The 19,630-nt window shown below is 41.6% G+C and overlaps 1 protein-coding gene across 16 annotated transcripts in view; it reads right to left on the reverse strand.

Annotated features, from left to right (window-relative positions):
- The window catches only part of dlg2 (discs, large homolog 2), a 206,328-nt gene that overhangs the window by 61,828 nt on the left and 124,870 nt on the right, over positions 1 to 19,630 (reverse strand). For all 16 annotated transcript variants that reach the window (XM_079565579.1, XM_079565578.1, XM_079565582.1 and 13 more), the window contains 3 exons: positions 13,451 to 13,504; positions 11,161 to 11,211; positions 6,225 to 6,349 (listed from right to left, as the gene is read on the reverse strand). In XM_079565579.1, the coding sequence (XP_079421705.1) occupies positions 6,225 to 6,349; positions 11,161 to 11,211; positions 13,451 to 13,504 (230 nt within the window). The remainder of the gene's footprint in view (positions 1 to 6,224; positions 6,350 to 11,160; positions 11,212 to 13,450; positions 13,505 to 19,630) is intronic.

A 19,630-nucleotide genomic window follows, 5' to 3' on the forward strand; every position in this document is an offset into this window, starting at 1 on the left:
AACTGCAGAGTTAAGTAAAGTTCTCTCCTTGGCAAAAGCCTGAGAGCAGATTTGTTTAAGCATATAAATGACAAAACTAATGACTTCAACATAATTATATAGGAGTAATGAGGGGTTATGAATAGTTCATGCTTCTCCATCTGTGGGGTCAACGTGTCTGTAGGCTGTTGCGGGGTGTGTGCATCGGCTCGGCTCAGTTTGAACACCCCGAGGAGAGGACCAAAACATCTACATCGCTCTGGCTCCCAAGGACACTGCTCTCCTGGGGGGCCGCGGGGACCAGCTGAGGCCCACACACTCATACAAGCTGCACTGTGTTTAGAGGGAAGCAGAGCGAGAAAATCTGCGGATGTCTAATCAGCAGCAGGCAGCCATTTACACGTTGCAATTAAGCCAGGCTAGCAATGTCGAAAAATGAGATGAATGTGCCTAAAAATTACATCGGACGTATTGTTTTTGATGTCGCAGACTTCTATCCTAAATTGAAATTACCTTTTTTATTCGCGCTGCAGCTTGTATTAAGTTTTGGACCTCTCCTCAGCCTTTGACTGCATTGGGATGCCGGGCCCAGTGCTTCAATGGTTCTCTTCATACCTAAGTGGTAGAACGTTTAGTCTGTCTGTCAATAATATAATGTCCGAGTCTGGCAATCTGCTGTGTGCCCCAGGGCTCTGTTTTGGGGCCCCTCCTATTTTTGTTGTATATTCTTCCTCTTGGTCGGATAATCCAGCAGTTTAGTGATGTGTCCTATCATCTATTTGCTGATGATCTTCAGTTGTACTGTTCTTTTAAGACTTACGAGGTCCACAAACTGAGCTCCTTACTCAAGTGTCTCACACAAGTGACGCAGTGGTTAAGTGAAAATAGTCTTCAACTGAACTCCGCCAAAACTGAAACACTTATCATCGCCCCAGATAGTGCTACCCCCACTATCAAACAGTACTTGGGTGACTTGGGCCTCTCAGCCAAAGCAAAGCTGAGGAACACAGGAGTGATCTTGTTTGTGACTTTGTGTCTGTGAAAAGCGCTATACAAATAAAGTTTACTTACTTACTTAAGTACATGAGTTAGGAATCATTGGCTACCACTATGTGGCTCCGTCAAGAGACTCTACTTCTCTGCAAGCTTTACAAAACGCTTGATTCCCCTGAAAATAGCATCGATAACAGCACATGAGCGATTAATATCAACTATATATGACTTTTGTTTTTATTCTAGATGTTATGAGGTGCTATACAATTATATTTTGCTTGACTGATTGACTGTGACAGGGGTCTCACATTTCATATAGATGCATTTCCTTTGTGTTCTGAACCTGCTGAACACAATTTGCAAACATTTAGCTAAATAAAGTAAAAAAGCAGACTTAAAATACCTGGAAAGTAATAAAAGCAAAAAATAGAGTCATGTTTCTTACAAATTCCCTCCAAAAAAGCCTTGTTTGGACATACATGTGAACAACACTGGCATTTGTGGTGCTTTACTTTGGGCTACAATTGGGGGAGGTTTGGCCCCTGGTCTTTTGACAAGGAAGCAAAACTTACTTAACCCTGTAGTAAAGTATATAAATATAATAAATAAATAAATATAATTTTGGCTACTAACTTTCTGGAATGAACTCTACCTAAGTCTTAAGTCTCTGTTATTTGTGTTATGTAATAGTAGCTCACAGGGTAAAACTGTGAGACTTCTGGAGAATCATATTCATGGGTGTCGTCTGTTCATTTTGACAAGAGCCACATTATTTGGGATCTATCTGGGATTTTTTTGGGTGCCTCAGTAGTTGAGTACATGGTCAAATCCTGCATTGACTGGAGGGCTATCTCTGTGTAGTTATAATTCAAAGGCCCTTTATCAGGTGGACATCCTGCTTCTACTGTAGCAAGGTTATAATCCTAATAAACTAATATCTAGAATATGAAGAGGATAACTCAATTCACTTCTTTTGTAGAGCCACCGGACATTTTGGGAAAAAGTTCAGAAATTCAAAAAATGCCATATTTAACAGCCTATAAATCCAAACGTTTACAATCTAGCACATTGTTGACGATTGTTCCCGGAAATGTATTTAGTAGACATTGCACAGACCAAATTTTATCCCTATATATGTTTCCATTGCTAAGCTACAGTTCGTTAAAAGTGCAAACAAACGCAAAAATCACCCGCGAGCAGAAAAGGTGGTTACAACACCCTGGTTTGTAAATTTAAACTATTGGGTGTGGGAACAAATAACTTTGCGTGTGTTCATTACACATGTACAGGAACTCAAATAAAAATGTCATTGAAATCTGAGAGGGATTTATAAGGTAAAGCTTACGCCAACTGAGGACTTCTTTATAGGGAATATTTGTAGAATTTGATCAAAACAGCTGAATTAATGTAAATATGGTGCTGTCTTTGGGATAAAACGTGTGTTGGAGTTTGGGTATAAGGATGAACTTACCCGGACATTACTTATCACAGTGATTAGGATTACACATAGATGGGATTTAATGTTTTTATTTCTCCAACCAACCCACAGTGATGGGGCAATCTCTTAAAGTGCTGCCAGCAGTTACTTAAGTATGGTCGGTGCATTAGGTTTGCTCCGCGCCTCGCTACAGCGTCCCAACGCAGCGACAGGAAGTGTGTCTGCTTTCCATAACGTCCGAGTGAGCGTATCCCCATCAGGCTCGCTCCCTAGCACAGATTAGGCTTCCTCCATCCATAATGCATTAGCTTTGCTGCCCACCTTGGACCGGGCGACCATCAATTAAGCTAAGTGTGATTTGTGCCTGTTTCGCTCCTCCTGCAGCCTGAGATTGACGCCGTGCATGCATTACGTCCCCCTCCGGCATCCGCGCTCCGACAGTAATGCTCCGGAGCTGCAGCCCGAGAGCAAAACAAGAGCTGGCCTGCAACCAAAACTAGCATTATCCATCACCGAGGCATAAAAGGGTTAGCGCGCCAAAGGCTAATTTAGACGATATGAAAAGGAAGTGCACCTGAAAAGCTTTGGCTTAACAAGGCAGTGCAGCATTCAGCTTCCGATTTGAATTCATAAGCCACCTCGCTGTCAGATACAAATGGACTGCCTATTACAAAACCTGTCGATGAACTTTCCACTCTGAAACTATGCATAAAAGTCATTCTCTCATTCATAATTCAGAATGTCCTGGTCCCCTTTCCCCTTTGAATTTCATTTGCTCAGTGTGGACTAAGGGTGTAAAATAGCTGATCATTGTAATATGAACAGAAAGGTCTCAAAAATTAGGACTAAAGGCCTGAACTTTTTAATTACAAACAATGAAAAATGTTAGTTGCGGTCCAAATTCATTCCAAACTTTCTGAACATACAGTATTTGTAGCGTCCCAATTCTTCACAGGGACGAGTTTATCAGCACATTTCACAACCTCACACTTTTCAGGGTCATTGTCACAGAAGAAAACTAGTCATCAAGTTCATATAATTGATCCAAATGCTTTTGAATTAGATGCACAGTGTCAATCAGGTACATTATAAAGCCTTTAATGTATAGATAAATTCTTTGATAGATTCTGACAGTTACGGTCAAGGCGGGAATCGACAGATTGTTATTTTTAATCTTTTAAAACTGGGCCAAACTGCAACATGCCTTTACATAAGATGGTGTACAACTTTTCATTGTCCCCAAAGTTTAATTGTGACCAAAAAACAAGTCGCCACCTGGATTTAACTGACTGTTAAGATCTTGCTCAAATTGGTCAGGTCTAGATTCAGTAACACTATGAGGCCAAAGAATGAGATCAGCTGACTGCCTGAACAGCCTGAATGACCAGGTTACTCCACTAAGGGATTTCTTCTTCTCTGATGGCACGGGAATATTCCAAGATGACAATGCTAGGATCCCCTCCTGGAACTGCCACCTTAACGTGGTGGAGGGGTTTGAGCATCTGAATGATCCTGGGGGCTCCCCTGGTAGGGTCTCCTATGGCAAACAGGTCCTAGGTGATGGGTCAGACAAAGAGCAGTTCAGAAGCCCCTTATGAGAGACCAACAGGCCCGGTTAGAATCATGAAGCCGTCCTTTCGTGGACCCACCACCTGCAGGAGGAGCCATAAGGAGCTGGTGCAATGTGATTTGGAAAACTCCAACAGCTGCCCCCATGACCCGGCAACAGACAAGTGGAAGAAAATGGATGGACAGATGGATAATGCTAGGATTCATCGCGCTCACAATTGTAAAAGGGTGATTCAGGGAACATGAGACATCATTCTTACGCATGGATTGGCCGCCACAGAGACCAGATGTTTACCCCATTAAGAATATTAAGGATGCGCTGGAGAAGGCTTTGCACAGGGGTCACACTCTTCCATCATCAATACAAGAGCTTGGTGAGAAATAAATGCAACACTGGATCTTTTGACATTGGAGAAAGTTATCGAAACAATGCCACTGCTGTAATCAAAGTTAAAAGCGGTCCAAAAAGAGATGTGAACTTTTTTTTTTGGTAAGGCAGTGTATTTGTAAGCTCCTGCATTGACCCTCAAATGCAGTGTGGTGCCAGGGGACCCACCTCCAGATCGTGAATAGATTTGGTCTACTTAGGCTGCAATAGATGACACTTCAGGACTCACTTTTGAATCATTAGGACAAACACAGGTGACAGAGTGACCCAAACTTGGGGGCTTCCTGACTGCGAGGTTGAAATCTCCAGCAACACAGCCACCATATAAACGTGTTGCAAACTGCTTGGTGTCAATAAATACCTTTCCGCCTGCGTGCGATATGTAATCCTGGACTCGACATAGTAAGCAGCGTTTTCCCTTGAGAAAGCCCTTGACTCCAGCTGAATGATAAATGAGCCCAGGTTCTGTCCTTGTTCCTTTGATAAAGTGCGAGAGAGTAAGATGTGACGGCGGTTTCCACACGTCTCTGTTCCTTTAATAAGGCTGTTACGGGCTGAGGCTCGCATTACGCCGAGAGGGAGCGGCTATCAGGGCATCAGCGCACAATAAGCCCCAGCTCTGCAGAGGGCATCCGCGCCGGCTCATTCAGGGGGATTTTAATTAAGACCGTGAATAATCAAAGACTTGCCAGATGTGCGAATGCCATGTTGTATTATTATAAAACATTTTCTGGTCAAATGCTCGGCCTTCAATGCACGCCACGCTGATACATGTCGATGCACTGGAAAATCAAGCCAGCTTTATAACTCAAATCATTTTCATTTCACGCAGCTGGTCAGGTAAAGTTTAGCTTTCACTGATAGTCACCACCACATACAATATGCTGTACATCACACTGAGCAAAAGAAATGAGTAGAGAGTTGTAAAAATAAAACCTTTCTTGTCCCCCTCAGGCCTTTCATTTGTACTTACCCTACCATCATTTATTATCAAAAATGTAATGAGTCGTGCTCAAAATAAAGCTAAAATTAGGGCTGGACAATATGGCAAAAAAATTGTCCCGATCTTTTCATAATAAAAGCCTTTACATGTAGCTGATTCATGAACTTAGACAGACGTAGATACTTAGATATGCAAACCTCTGCTCAAACAAAAACAAATGTTTTCCTCCACTATCATTTAACCTGTTACCTGCCGTCCCCTCTGATCAGGGGGTTAGGGTTAGTTAACCCTAATCAGGATATGATTAGGGTTAAGAACGGCAAATGCTATGCAAGTTGTGTTTCACTCACACAGATCTCACACATATTTTTAGAAACTAGAAGGTCTTGGCTTTCAAATGAGGTATCCCACTGGCATATAGGCTGTAAGCTCTCCAGTCAATACGCTTTAAGATTTGGATATGACTGTAAACCTGTTGATTATAAAGTCTAATGGCGATTATTAAGATTGACCAAAGTAGAGATTGTGATGTTGATGGAATTTTGATTAATTTCCCAGTCCTAGCTAAAATATTATAGTTAGTAAAGTGAAATATTGTCGATCTTGTCTTTAACCATTATTTTTCATTTCATAATAATATTCAAATCCAGTTCAGCTTCATTTCTTTAATCAAATATAACACCACAGAGCACACTGTTAGCCTTTAGCGTGCCCCAGAGGTTTCTGTGCCTCTGGTTGGAAAACGCTGCCCTAGAAAATCAATTTTATTTCATTCAAAGAACATAATAACTTCTCCATAAAACTTACTCATGTACTTTATGAATCTCTCTCTAACTCAGCACCCAGTAAAAAGTGCGAAGGAAAAGTGTGATAAACAGTCAAAGATCAGCGCGAGTGTGGGCACAGTGACCGACCTGAGCCGTCCGTCCTCAGCTGCCGCTCCTCCGGGGATGATCTTTGTGATGAAGATGCCTGGGTCATCACCGATGTGCGGGTTATCTGTCCCTCCAGCGATGCTGAAGCCGAGCCCTGAGTTACCCTGTGGCAGAAGAGTTTGTCAGTCAGAGAAGACACGCGTGACAGCAGGGAGCACTTATACAGGGCGACCAGAGACAGCTGTCACTACGGTCAACTATTATCATTTATGGTGCAATTTCTGTGAGTATCCGCTTGAACCAAAACTGGCATTAAGCGCACTGTCAAAAACAAATGTGAAAAGCTAATTCGAAATATACTTTTTACATATTTTGAATAAAACCAAAAAAGTCTGGCATTATTGTTGTCAGTTGGATGTATTTTAGGCCACAAGATAAATATGGAAGTTTGTGGACCCAATCCCGCCTAAAAGACAATTTTCAGTGTCATGTCGCCTTCTGTTTGGTTATTTCTATCAAAAACAGTGAATCCCCTACAGTGGAGGAAGGGTAGGGAGCGATTTATGGATGCTCAGGTTAAAAAGTATTAAGTATAACAAGTCAAGTGCTCATTGTGCAAGTGCAAGACTATGAAGTTCAGATTCAGATTCGGAAGACTTTATTTCTCCCCGAGGGGCAATTCATTTGCAGCTTCCCAGCCAAACATTCATCCATCTCATAAATACATTAAAAAGAACAATAGGCCTAACACAAACAAATAAATAAAATAAGTCAGCAAGATAACAAAGACTTGGAGCCATAATTGATCTAAGACGACACATTAATGATTAAAATGAGATTCATCCTTGTTTAGCAGCTTTATAGCTGAAGGTATGACAGACAACAGATAACGATTCTTTGTTGTTAGCGGCACATTATAGCGCCGCCCAGAGGGCATCAACAGAAATTCAGAGGACAGAATGTGCTCTGGTTGGCTCATGAATTGTTTGGCCTTATCAGTAGCTCGCTGTGAATGTGAAAGTTGAAACAAGAGAACAGATCGCCAGTCCAGTTGGTGATTTAGGTGGTGATGAAGCCTAAGTGTAAAGTTAACCTGGTCACAGACAATCATCACCCACGGTCCTGCGTTTTTAAGGAACAGGCCACCGTTTTTTTCATACTGAGATATGTTCTTACTTGAGCTTAGCCGAGTTGATATGTACCTGTCTGCTCTTTGTGTGTGCCCACAGTCAAAAACGAACAAAGATGTTTTCAGCCTTTGGCCTCTCCCAATGTATTCCTATAGCTCCAATCAGGGGTGAGGTTAGAAGCGACCACACTCTTCCACGGGCACGCACAAAGGCCAGACAGGTACCTATCAACTTGTCTAAGCTGAGGTAAAAACATATCACAGTAGGGAAAGACTGTGCGCACTCACAGTCACGCAAAAAGACCAAAGATGTTGATAGCATTCATCAACTCGTCTAAGCTCAGCCTCCAGGGTTCATGGCTTGTTCACGTTCCAGCTGTGCTGCGACCCACCTCCACCCCTTCACCGCCTCTTCTATCCATGTTTTCACCCTGCTACATCCTTCAATGGTCTCTCACACCACCTCCAGTGTCCAGGCTCTGAGGGAAGACATCCAAAACGCTAACCTACCCATCAATGTCTACTGCTGGGGTCTGATCGGCAAAAATATATATGTCAATAAATCTTTCTAAGTTTTTGTCTCTGTTTCAGTCTATCCAGGCTGAATTATATACAGCAGATCTATGATAACTTGTTTTGACAACTGTGTTACAAGTACAATACCAGATTTCCTCTTGTGTCCTGTTATTCATTTTGTTTATCTTGTTCTATTGTTAATGATAAAACAGACCATTTAATTGTTTGCGTTTTCTTGTTATGCGCTGCAGCTAGTGACCCTGTCTATAGAATGAGTGAGACATCTGTGCCTCTGTATGCGCCCTGAGGAAAGCTGTCCTTGGGCAGAAATGCATTGGTGCGTTTTTATTTTATTGTATTCTATAGAAAACGGCTTTTACAAATAAAAGTCTTTTAATCAAACCGTCAGGAGGGCCTTGGAGTTTGTTGGTCAGTTTTCCCCATCTGGCCGGCCATCTTTTCACTTGTTAAAACTACACAGTGACTCGCCCCTCCTGCAACCTTCAAAAAAAGCAACAGATATTTTTCGTTTGCCATTAGCAAATTGCGCAGTAAAGCCTCGTCTAATCTTGTGTTTGCAGATTTGTGTTTCATGGAGACGAAACTTTTTCAGGTCACGGTCAGAAAGAGCCATTGCACACACAAAAAAAAAAAAAAAAATCCCCTCAGTGCCCTCTCTCCGAATGGAAGCTGGGCTCTGATTAAGTTGTTAGCTGATGGGAACCGCAGCTCCTCCTGATTAGAGTCTAGCGAGCTTCCCCACGGCTGTTCGCTGCCTGGAACGGCGGATTGGAAATTGCACTTCTCCTCTCAGGGGGAAGCGAAGAGACGACACAGGGCTGTCTGTACCGCGAGGCTTCACAAAATGGTTGTGGTCATCTTTCTAAGGGTGTGAGGCATTCAGAGCTGCAGGAGAACGGGTACAGACTAGTGCCTGTGTTAAATGTTAGATCTGTAAAACACAACAGCACACAATGTTCGGCCGTTTCCCACAATCATTATTGCCTCTGGTGCCGTCGACTTCTGCTTCTATCACTTTGTTTCTGTCCTGATTGTATTGAGCGGTCCAAGCAGCTTGTTAGTCTGTGCGGTACTTGATATTTCCATGTCACTTGCTTTGAGGCAGGGATGTGGGTGAGTAGATAATAAAGGCCAACCCTGGAATCTGATTACCCGCGGTATGTGCCAGGCCTCTCAGAGGAGGCAGGTTAATGGGAGTCATTAACACATTTAATTCAATTTAACCTATACTCTATGTCCAAATAATAAACACTGTGAATCATAATCGACTGTGTCTAAGTGAACCAGAAAACTGAAATTGAAATAGATATGAGCCAGTCCTGGTCCCACCCCCGTGAAAAAAATATGGGCATATAGTTGCTAAATTCCAGGAGTTTTCAACGTTGGAAATTGTCCATGGGAATTAATGGGAGTAAATAGGAATTAATAAGGTTAAGGTCAAGTTATACTTTATTAATCCCAGTAGGGAAATTCATTCTCTGAATTTGACCCATCCTCAATGCCGCTGGGGCGACCTGTAGGAGCAGTGAGCTGCCAGCGTGGGCCGGCGCTCAGGGACCCATCTCCATGATGTGCAGCCAGGCTGGTAGTCAGAAAGACCTGGCTGGAGGATTCATCTATTGTACATGTTTTTAGTGGTAGGGGAAACCGGAGTACTTGGAGGAAACCTACGCAGACACGGGGAGAACATGCAAACTCCACACAGAAAGGCCCCGTCCAGGTGGGAAGCGAACCTGGGACCTTCTAGCTGTGAAGCACGAGCGCTAACCGCTGTGCCACCGTGCTGCCCTGGGACTTAACACACCTGAGGATTGCTTCTTTATAGACAGATATAAACTGCAGCATAAGAATCTGATTTAATAGTTACACACTGAAATCACAGGAGAGATGAAAAGTCTCAGGGTTTGTGCAAAGGGAAATGAAATAGACTCAGGCCATGTTTGTATCCATCTTGCGTATATTTACTAAGTGCATACAGTATCAAAAATATATAGTTTTAAGAGTCTGAGCCATGTGTCTGTAGAGATTGTTTTAGGCACTCAAAGCGCGTTAGATCAAGGAACCACTCACCCATTCACACACCAGTGTACGCAAACACTGGAGGCTGTGTGGGTGCCTCCAGGGCAAGTAAGTGTCTTGCCCAAGGACACAATGACAGAGCGCAGGATTCTAATCATCCAATTTATCAGGAATATTCCAAAATAATTACATGTTTGAAATAAAGTTGTGCTCAATCTTGGTTTCTCACCAAGACTGTGAGCTACTTGCAAAATTAAATCTAGAAATTTGTGCATTTTCTTCAAAAACAAATTTCAAGAAATCTGTCCATAGGGCAATTTCACATTTCACTCAAAATAAGACAAAAAAAAAGGTAATTTACTTGAAATAAGATTGTTCACTCACTGGAAAAAATGCAATCTCATCTTAGACAAGAATGACTTAAAAGTGCTTGAAATATCAGAATTTGTGCTGATTTTGACTGTCTTTGGATCTTACTGCCAATGACGCGAGAATTATTTTTCTTTACTATGACTTTTGTTTGTCTCATTTCAAGGGTTTTTCACTTATTTTAAGCAAATTGATGCCTGTTCCATTGGAAATCCTATTTCAAGACAGTCCAAACCTACTCGAAATCAGCAATAAATGTCTTAATTCAAGCAAATTTCAAGAAGATTTTAAGATAAGATGGCATTTTTTCAGCCAGTGTTGTTGATGTGTTTTTTTTCCTTCTTGTCAATCTAAATAGTAAATGGGCTCAACATATATAGCGCTTTTCTACCTTTATCAGGCCCAAAGCGCTTTACAGTACCAGTCACCTATTCACTCTCTCATTCATACACCAATGACACTGAAGGCAAGTAGGGTGAAGCGCCTTGCCCAAGGACACAAGGAGCGTGTGCATTTGTGGGAGCTGGGATTCGAACCCGCGACGACCCGTTCTACCAACTGCACCACCGTCGCTAAATCTAATTGTAAAAAAGCATGCCCCATGGAGAGATTTATTGACTTCTTGCATGTGTAAAAATGTCTGTAATATTGTCCAGATGACGTTTATAAAGGATATAATTCAGTGAAAATAAAAAGTCCACCCACATCACCGATGCAGTGTAACATAGCGATGTGCAGTATATTAACAGCCCACACGCTGAGCACACACTCCCTTTAATCCTCTCTTGGGGCAGCGGGATACCTACCCGTCCCACTATTGCAGCTTTGCTTTGTGTTTTAGGGCTCTCGGTAGAGGGTGAACCTGATGTGCAAGCTCTCCTCTCATTCGCTCATAATGAAAAGGTAAAGACAGACACTCACCCTCTCGAGAGTGATTTCCTCGAATTCATATTCAATTTCCGTCCCGTTGACCTGAAGAAACACAAAACACAACAGCATGTCAGCATGTCGCAGTCATCTTTGCCACTCAGCATAAAGCTAATCTAAAGTGACACTACCAGCGCCTCTCCCTAACTGGGGCTCAGAGGGAAAGTATCGTGAGTAAAACTGGTTGCCCATAAAGTTCGACAGCACTTCCTCGTATCTGACTGAGCAGATTAATTATCAGCACTTCCTTCATTATGTATTCGTACAGAAGTGGCACGACGCGGCTCATCAAACTCCCAGGTGGGCTCGGCTGTGAGTGGCACCAGTTATTATGACCAAAACATCAGATCGCAGATTAACCGTAATGAAAGACGGCGCTAGCCTTGGAGTCGTGCATAATATTACTTTCCTCTCATTTGAAGAAACAATTTAGGAGTCTAATTTATGAAGCCGAATCATAACACAGTAACATGTATGCACAGCTACATCGCAAAGTTTTCACTGCAAACATCACTTATCTGGGTCGAGAAAGGGCCTGAAAATCCGGCTAAACTCGGTAAAAAAATCAGATAATGTAACTTTAACCTGTTGTTATTGTTTTAAGGATGACCTAAGTACTTGTAGTAACTGTCTGAGTTGTTGAAATATGCTTTATAAATCAGAGTTTGAGAGCCTGTATTGTTTCTCTGTTTTCTGATCTATTTTAATTATTTCTACTTTATTATGTCATAATCTGATTCAAAAATTGCATCCCCCCCCCCCCCCGCCTTAACCGAGCGCATTTTCTACAATTCAGCTTTACCCAAAACTAAAGCCTACAGCCTATAGGCCAAGCCAGTCTAACTTGAAAGCTAAAACCTTCAAGAGTGATTGTAAGATTTTGTTGTTGTTTTTTTCTCCCATTTTCTTCCTTCTTTTTTTTCCCGTGTTTTTTTTTTGTCGTGTTTTATTTTTTTTGTCGCTCCACAGTGCACCTGAGGCAAATCATTTTTAACGCCAGACTAACAATATAAATGTCTGTGTCGATAGAGTAACTATAACCATTTTGCATTTAAAATAACTTAACAGCATCAGCTTAGTGTTTGTATAAGCTACGTGGCGGCGGAGTGATCTGCTAGAAAATAGTCCCTCAAAATGCAATCATTCATGTGATGCAAGGTCAGTTATATTCCAAAAATTATTCTATCGACATTTATATGGTTAGTCTGGTGTTATAAGTGATTTGCCTCAGGTGCTCTGTGGAGCGGGTCAGACTGTTTTTAATGCAGGCTAGCTGATACCATAGAAATGCGCTAGCCTTGCATTAGCCTAGCGCCACGAAACTCTTCAAATATAAGAACTGCATGAATTACAAAAAAAAAATATCTCCAGAAATCAGCAACACTCTGGATAACTAGGAAATGAGGCCCTATGTCAAAAATCCTGAAATATCCCTTTAAGTTCTGGCCCGTCAAAACATTAAAGGGACTATACAGAGTTTAAAAATGTTAAAATTAAGTTTTTTCCTTCCCCTACATGTTTCAACAATGTCCTAATGTGTAGAATGAGCCCAGACCTGTTCAACACAACTGCCTCTAAAATCCTGCACTGTCACTCAAAAAGTGCACAAGCTTAATATAGAAGCTGCAGTTACACGTATGACCTGAGGTGGCAGTAGTGAGTATAAAATGGCTAACTTGCATCTATCCCCTTTAAATAATGATTAATGCACTAATAATTAGTTTAGATTAATGGTGAGTTAAAGCTTTGACTTTTACATCCCTATTTTATACCTGCTCTGTCTAAACAGCACAAAACTGCGCTCCTCAGCAGACGCTCTTGAACTGTCCTCATTTTTCCCACGTATCAGAAGCGCCTGCGTTCTGTTTACAGTACCGCCGACTGCGCCACATCCCGCATGGAGAAACGCACCTCTCCGAGCCCCGCTCCCAATCGCGCAGAGGCCTCTCATTTATTCACATCTCTCCCTGCTCTGCGCCGCGGCTCCGCTTGTTTGTTATGATGAGGAATGCCGCAAAATACCGCTTGCAAGTTGCGACAAAGGACTTTCGAAACACTTGCTGTTCTTTATTCATGACAAACATCAATAATTCAACACCGCGACCTCATTTGTTTCAGCGAGATAAGTCGCGCCCGGAAGCACGCTATTTCTCTTCAAGTATCGCAGCGTGGATCGGACCTATTACTCTCTTTATAGGATCCCCCCCTCAGCTGGGGTTTGAGGCGCTGGAGGCATCGATCTGCTGCAAGGGAAGCACAACGTAGAAGAAGATGCAGGACTTACATAAGGTACTGACTCCAATGTGTCTGTGTTGACGATTATGGGTGCGGGACTGGCCTGTAAAACACAAACAAAAGAGGGGTTAGCTTAAACTTTCACGTCGGGACCGTCCTACTTTCTATAAAAGGATCCGGGGGACAAGCTTGTGGATTTCTGCATCATCAACAATTTATCAGTCGTCCATTTGCTGGATGGGACTATAAAGCACTCTGTCTTCCAACACGGCACTCTAATACTGCTATTATAGGCATACGGCTTTAAATTGTAGGGGGAATGAGAATGTGGGGTATAAATGAGTGAAGGGAATAGATTTGTTGCATGCAGATGTGCAATACAGACACAAAGTGGATTCATTTAGGGAGAAGGGTCAAACAAATGTACCACAAGAAGATCAGCGTCAGGAAATCTTTATGGACTGATGGTATTTATGTTTCATATTGCAAATTCCCAGTGTGTGAACCTGTTCCCTGACAATGGCAATAAAACCTACTCTGATTCTGTTTGCCAAGGAGAGAGATTCTGGGAAATTGTGAATGAAGGACAATTTTGTTAGAATGAAAATATAAAAAGCTTTGCGATTGAAAACATAATGAATAAGCACAAAAACTCCAAGGCTCAGTACCTATTAAACTGAATGTTTTCCATTAAGACAAAGGATAACGACACATGAATTAAAATCGATGATAAACAAAATATAAAAGCTCTCAGATATCAAGATTAGGGATGCAGTACCATTGCATTTTTTTCGATACCGGTACTTCTTAACCCCCAACAAGCACATTTTCTACAGTTCCCCAAATGTAAAAGCTTCTTGAACAAAGTATCAAAACAGCGACGGAAATAAGGATGAAAACACAACAAGAAAAAGCAACAAAAGAGCGACAAAAACGCAATTAACCCCTTAACCCCCACCTGGACCAAGCACATTTTCTCCAGTTTGGCTTCACCCAAATCTAGAAGCATCAAAATAGCGGCGAAATGAGGCTTAAAACACAACAAAAACGAGACAAAAAGAGCAATGAAAAAGCAGCAAAAAAGTGACAAAAATGTGGCGAAAACACAACAAAAAAAGTGACAAAAACGAGGCTAAAATATGACAAAAAGCAACAAAAAATATCAAAAAAAGTGACACAAAAATGTGCAAGGAAAGCAACAAAAATGCAACAAAACCCAGCCATAAAAAAAAAAAAAAAACAGCCTAAAACACAACAAAAACATGACAAAAACACTGACAATGTGACATCAGAGTTACGATCTCTTTTGTGGATCTTGGCTTTCAAATGAGGCATTACACTGTTCCTCTGCATTCGAGAGGCTTTTGAAGCCGAACTGGAGAAAATGCACTCGGTTCAGGCCGAGGTTTAAAAGGGTTTAAAAGGGTTTAAAGTGATGAAAAAGCAAAAATAGAGCTACAAAAAATAGTCAAAAACAAGAGTAGAGTGATAACAACGTGAGGAAAACACAAGGGAAGCAAGGGGGAAAAAAGCAGGGGTTCAGGGGGTTGCCAGATCATGTAGATAAAAAGTATGTAGTATGTTTTTATAGATATCATTTTATTATAGAATGCATATGCTATTTTACCAGCGTGTCATTATTTGTTCTTAATCTGATTTAGTTAATCTAGCCATATGTTTTTTTTCCCCCTTCTTTTTTAAAGAATTATATAAGCTAATGTCCCTGTCTCCCATGGTGTGACCCAACAGTGGGGTTAAATAAGACACATACATAATGGGCGGGCCTCATTGATTGTTAAAATGGGGGTCGCAGCTCCAGAAGGTTGAGAACCACTGGGCTAGAACCAGAAAACAGAACAATAATTTGAATCTATTTCTTTTAAATGTGTATAATTTATTTGAGCTGAAACAACCAAGTCACCAACAAGCATCAAAACATGGTCTCAAAATACACTTGTTTTTCCAGCACCTGCTTTCGATACTTGTATTTTTTCAATACTAGTGGCACCTAAAACTTTTTTTCGATACCATATTAGTATCGTTTAACAGTACCCAGCCCTCATCAAGGGTTTACAGTGCTATGTAACATCTGCTGCAACATCATGTGAGCATTAGAAACCCATTAGCAGAGCCTTATAGCTCAGTTGTGAGGAAATGTGGCACATTTACAAACTGCAGCTTGCCTCGATAATTCATGTCCCGATTAACAACTTCCCAAATGTAACTACTCCACAGTTTCAATCTTGTATTACGGCTCACCCCAGATTCTCGACAGTACGAAATGTTTCAAGACAACACGGAGCTGAACTTTATTTGCTCCTCTGCATCCATCACGGCCCAGGGTCCTTACTCCAGAATGTCCGGTGAATTGCGATTCTCACCTCCAGACAGGCCATAACGCAGCGCTCATAAAGTGTGATATGAAATGAAAGCTGTGACACGCATTGGGCCGTAATGGGCTCGTCCTGATGGCGGCCGGAGAGCGGAGCAGATGGTTAAAAGCAGCACTCTGGAGAGAAGGGGTGTGTGTGATTTTGGCTGGAGAGCGAGAGCGGCGCATCAGCCTGCGGTTTACGCCGTGAAAACAAACCTAGCCTCGAGTAGCAGCATCAAAAGGCGACGCACAAGGACGCGTTTGGAGATTCGTTTGAGAAGTGCCCTTTGATTTTACCCTGAGAACATGAGTCAAAAAACAACGGCTAATCGCGTGAGTGTAAATAATTAGGATAAAACAAAGAGAAAGCGTCATTAGTTTTGCATCAAACCTTGAGAAAAAAAACCTAATCCAGTTACATTCAACTTCCCACTGACGAGAGTTTTGAGCTGACGTGATCCTTAATGACTTAGAAGTGACAAGGTAAAAAGTCTAAATATACTACCATCAAATTTTTTATGCACAGGCAGTCACGCACATTCATGTCGTCTAATATGGGTTTGACGTCTTTTACAAAACTAATATTTCAGGCCGGTAGGAATAAAATGCTCACAGGAACTCATTCTTCCAGTAACACGCTTAGATGATTAAATTGCTATATGTGACCGGTGGACTTCTGCGTTTTTATGCAGTTTGTGGTGCATTAAGGAGCCACGGGACACAGCGGAAACTTTTGGAGGTGGTGTCCGTTTAATCTAATCACCGCAATAATGACGTTCAAAGTTAAAAATGATCTATTACCAGCCAGTATTCAGGATTTCTTTCGACAACAGGAGGAAGGGTACAGATTAAGGGGGCACATAAATTTCAAAACTCCAGTTGTCCGATCCGCTAGGAGGAGTTTCTGCCTTGCTGTTTGTGGCGTAAAACTATGGAATAGCTTGAATGTGTCACTCAAGCAACTATAGAGCTGGAAATTAATTATAATTTAAACAACAACTAAAACAATCAGCAACATCATTGTCGCTGGATTTCTATGGCCGTGATGTGTATGTTGTGGAAAGATATTCATATTTTGTAAAACAATCGTTGTAAATATTGAGTATCTCAGTTGTGCAGGTTGTTGTAAAAGAAGAACGATTTCAGCTTCTTTTGCACCTGTAAAAATATCAAGTAGGAAGGGGGTCACACTTCAACCCACTCCTTTTTGAACAATTGCTTGTATTGGTATGCATTACATGTATTATTATTGTTTTTAAATAGTTCGAAATAAACTAAACAAAAAAAGAAATAAAAAATCTGGCAGTTAATAATAAAAGACACGATGAACATGTACCACTATACAGATCCAGAGCAAACTAAAGGGGAGAAGACAATGGACAACATGAGCAGCTCCCCGCACATCTTAACATGAATGAGGCAAGGATGGAGCTCAATACCAACTTAAATACATGTATTTAATATGTGTACAGAAGAAAATAAAGGCAACATATTAATAAAAGGACTCACTGGATTACAATGGATGACTGACCTCTTCCCAATATCGGATTTGCAAAGGGAAGAGGCATGGGTCAAACCCTGAATTTATACCAGGGTCATGTGAAAGGTCACACGAAGAAGAAACAAAAACATAGTGGCTGGAGGACCAAGTCTGCACAGTGAATCAAACGTCAGGTACGGACAAAACTTGAGTAAACAAAAGGACAATTTTGTGTAATGGTGTGTAAGGTTACATTTATACATTTTTTTCATTAAAACTCAAAGTTTTCTTCTCTCCTAGTCGTTCTCCCCCTGAAAATGAATACAATATTTCTGATTCTGATACTATTCACACAGTGGCATTTTTCAGTCATACACATTTCTAAAAAAGCATAGAAATCACAGAAATGCCAGTAACTATCTGAGCCTCTACAGTTTCCCGGACCTGTTTGTATTGAGCGCTCTATTCCCATACAAATGAATGGAGAAGCCCGGCCCTATATTAAAGTATGGCTGTAACAATGTAAGATGCTGTTCAGTGGCCATCGGATGCTTAACCGAGCCCACAAACAGAAACAAAATAAGATTTAACATTCAGCTCAAAGGCCACTTTTATACACATTAGATTTCTAACTAGGCTTTGAAATCACCTAAATGTGGTCGATGAGTTGACAACAGCTGAAAACATCTGCCTTGTTCATAACTTGGGATGTTTGATGGCTAACAGCTAACGGCTATAGGAAAAATACATTAAGCAGGCTAACGAACACTGGAAACTTTCCCAGAGTAGACGGCTTGCTAACTGTCTGCATACATTAGGATCGAACGGCACTTCTCCTTTTTTATTCTGCTATTTATTTTATTCCCATGTCCCAGAGGAGCGATTCCAAAACAAATAAATAGCGCATTTGGTTGTTGATCGTAATGAGATTTGCAAGTGTTTCCATGAAGCGAATTAAAAATCCATGTAGGTGGCACTGATCTCCATATGGTGAGGGGAAGAGTCTCTTTGCTGCTGACACGGTGCAGAGCTGAGGAGGAGGCGCTGGGTCATCAGTCCAGTGACAGCACATCATCAGTGAGACCTCAGCCTGTCCCCCACAGTCTCCATCACATCAACACAGGCCCGACTATAGTGCGCAGGTAACACAAAAACAAGCTCGCACACTTTCACTGCTCATTTGTGCTGGATGACAACACAAGTTTACACAGCGCTGTCACACGACACAGCGGGCTGCATTACGAGCGCTCTGCTGTAACAGAAAGTGCGACCAGTTTCTGCAGTGAGCCCGGGTGCTCAGGCCGTGGCCAATTTGTGAGCCTGTTTTTATCACAGCCAAAAATGACATGTGACCCTACAGCTTGTGAGTCTTTTATGATTGGGGCACCAAATTACTTTACAATTTCAGAAAAACAGGGATCAACCCACATCTAAATGATGACATGGGCAATATCTAAGAGTTAGCAGGAAGACAGAGCCAAAAACAGTTTAAATCAGCTGACCAGACACGTCACAGCAACATTACGTGAGGCCTCTGAGAAAGGCTAAAGAAGCAAAAAGGACATAAACACACAGGTCCGGCTATAAGAGCAATGTCATTAGGTATTCTGTAAAATGGGTATTAGCAAATAGTTTATACTCAAAACTTCTCCTTACATGGATTGAAAACTGAATTGTGTATTTCACTTTTCACCTTTTGGGATACATAATCACTCAACAAACAACTCAGAACCCCATTCTGTAAAATGTAATTAGCATTTATGATAAAGTAAGTTGCAAAAGAGGAAGGAGGAGGTAGAGGAGCTGGCCAGTGCAGGACACCACCCTCTGAAACAGAGACAAAGCCAGGAGGCGGTGCACAGTTTCAGTAGCCTGATGGGACCAGAATGATTCCCCGCTATATTCTTTTATAGAGGAGGATCAGTCTGGAACCCCCGCCCCATTGGCGGCATCAGAAAAAGATCTGATTCATTTATATGCGTCACGTGTTGTTCACAGAAGTCACCTCAATACCAATGTACGAATGGCGCACGAGAGAGATAAAAAGTCAGCCGGACTCTGGCTGAACAAGACTCGCTGCTGCAGTGATGAGTCTGGTTCCTAGGCTGCCGTTTCAGAGGATCAGAGGAGGTTTCCTCCAGGTGCTCTGGTCTAGGACAAACACCTGAACACAATTTTGTTGTACAGCTGCACAATGACAAATAAAGCACTTACTTAAACATTTAAAATCTGGTGTAATTAGATAGTTTGGATACTGTATTTTGATAAAGAATGAGCTTAATATGCTAAATCTGGTGCAAAGCATCTTTCGTAACATTAGCAACAAAATAAACTAAATATTTCACTAAATATGCTTCTTTCAAGCAAACATACAT

This window comes from Gobius niger, assembly GCF_951799975.1.
Source record: "Gobius niger genome assembly, chromosome: 11".
Lineage (NCBI taxonomy): Eukaryota > Metazoa > Chordata > Actinopteri > Gobiiformes > Gobiidae > Gobius > Gobius niger.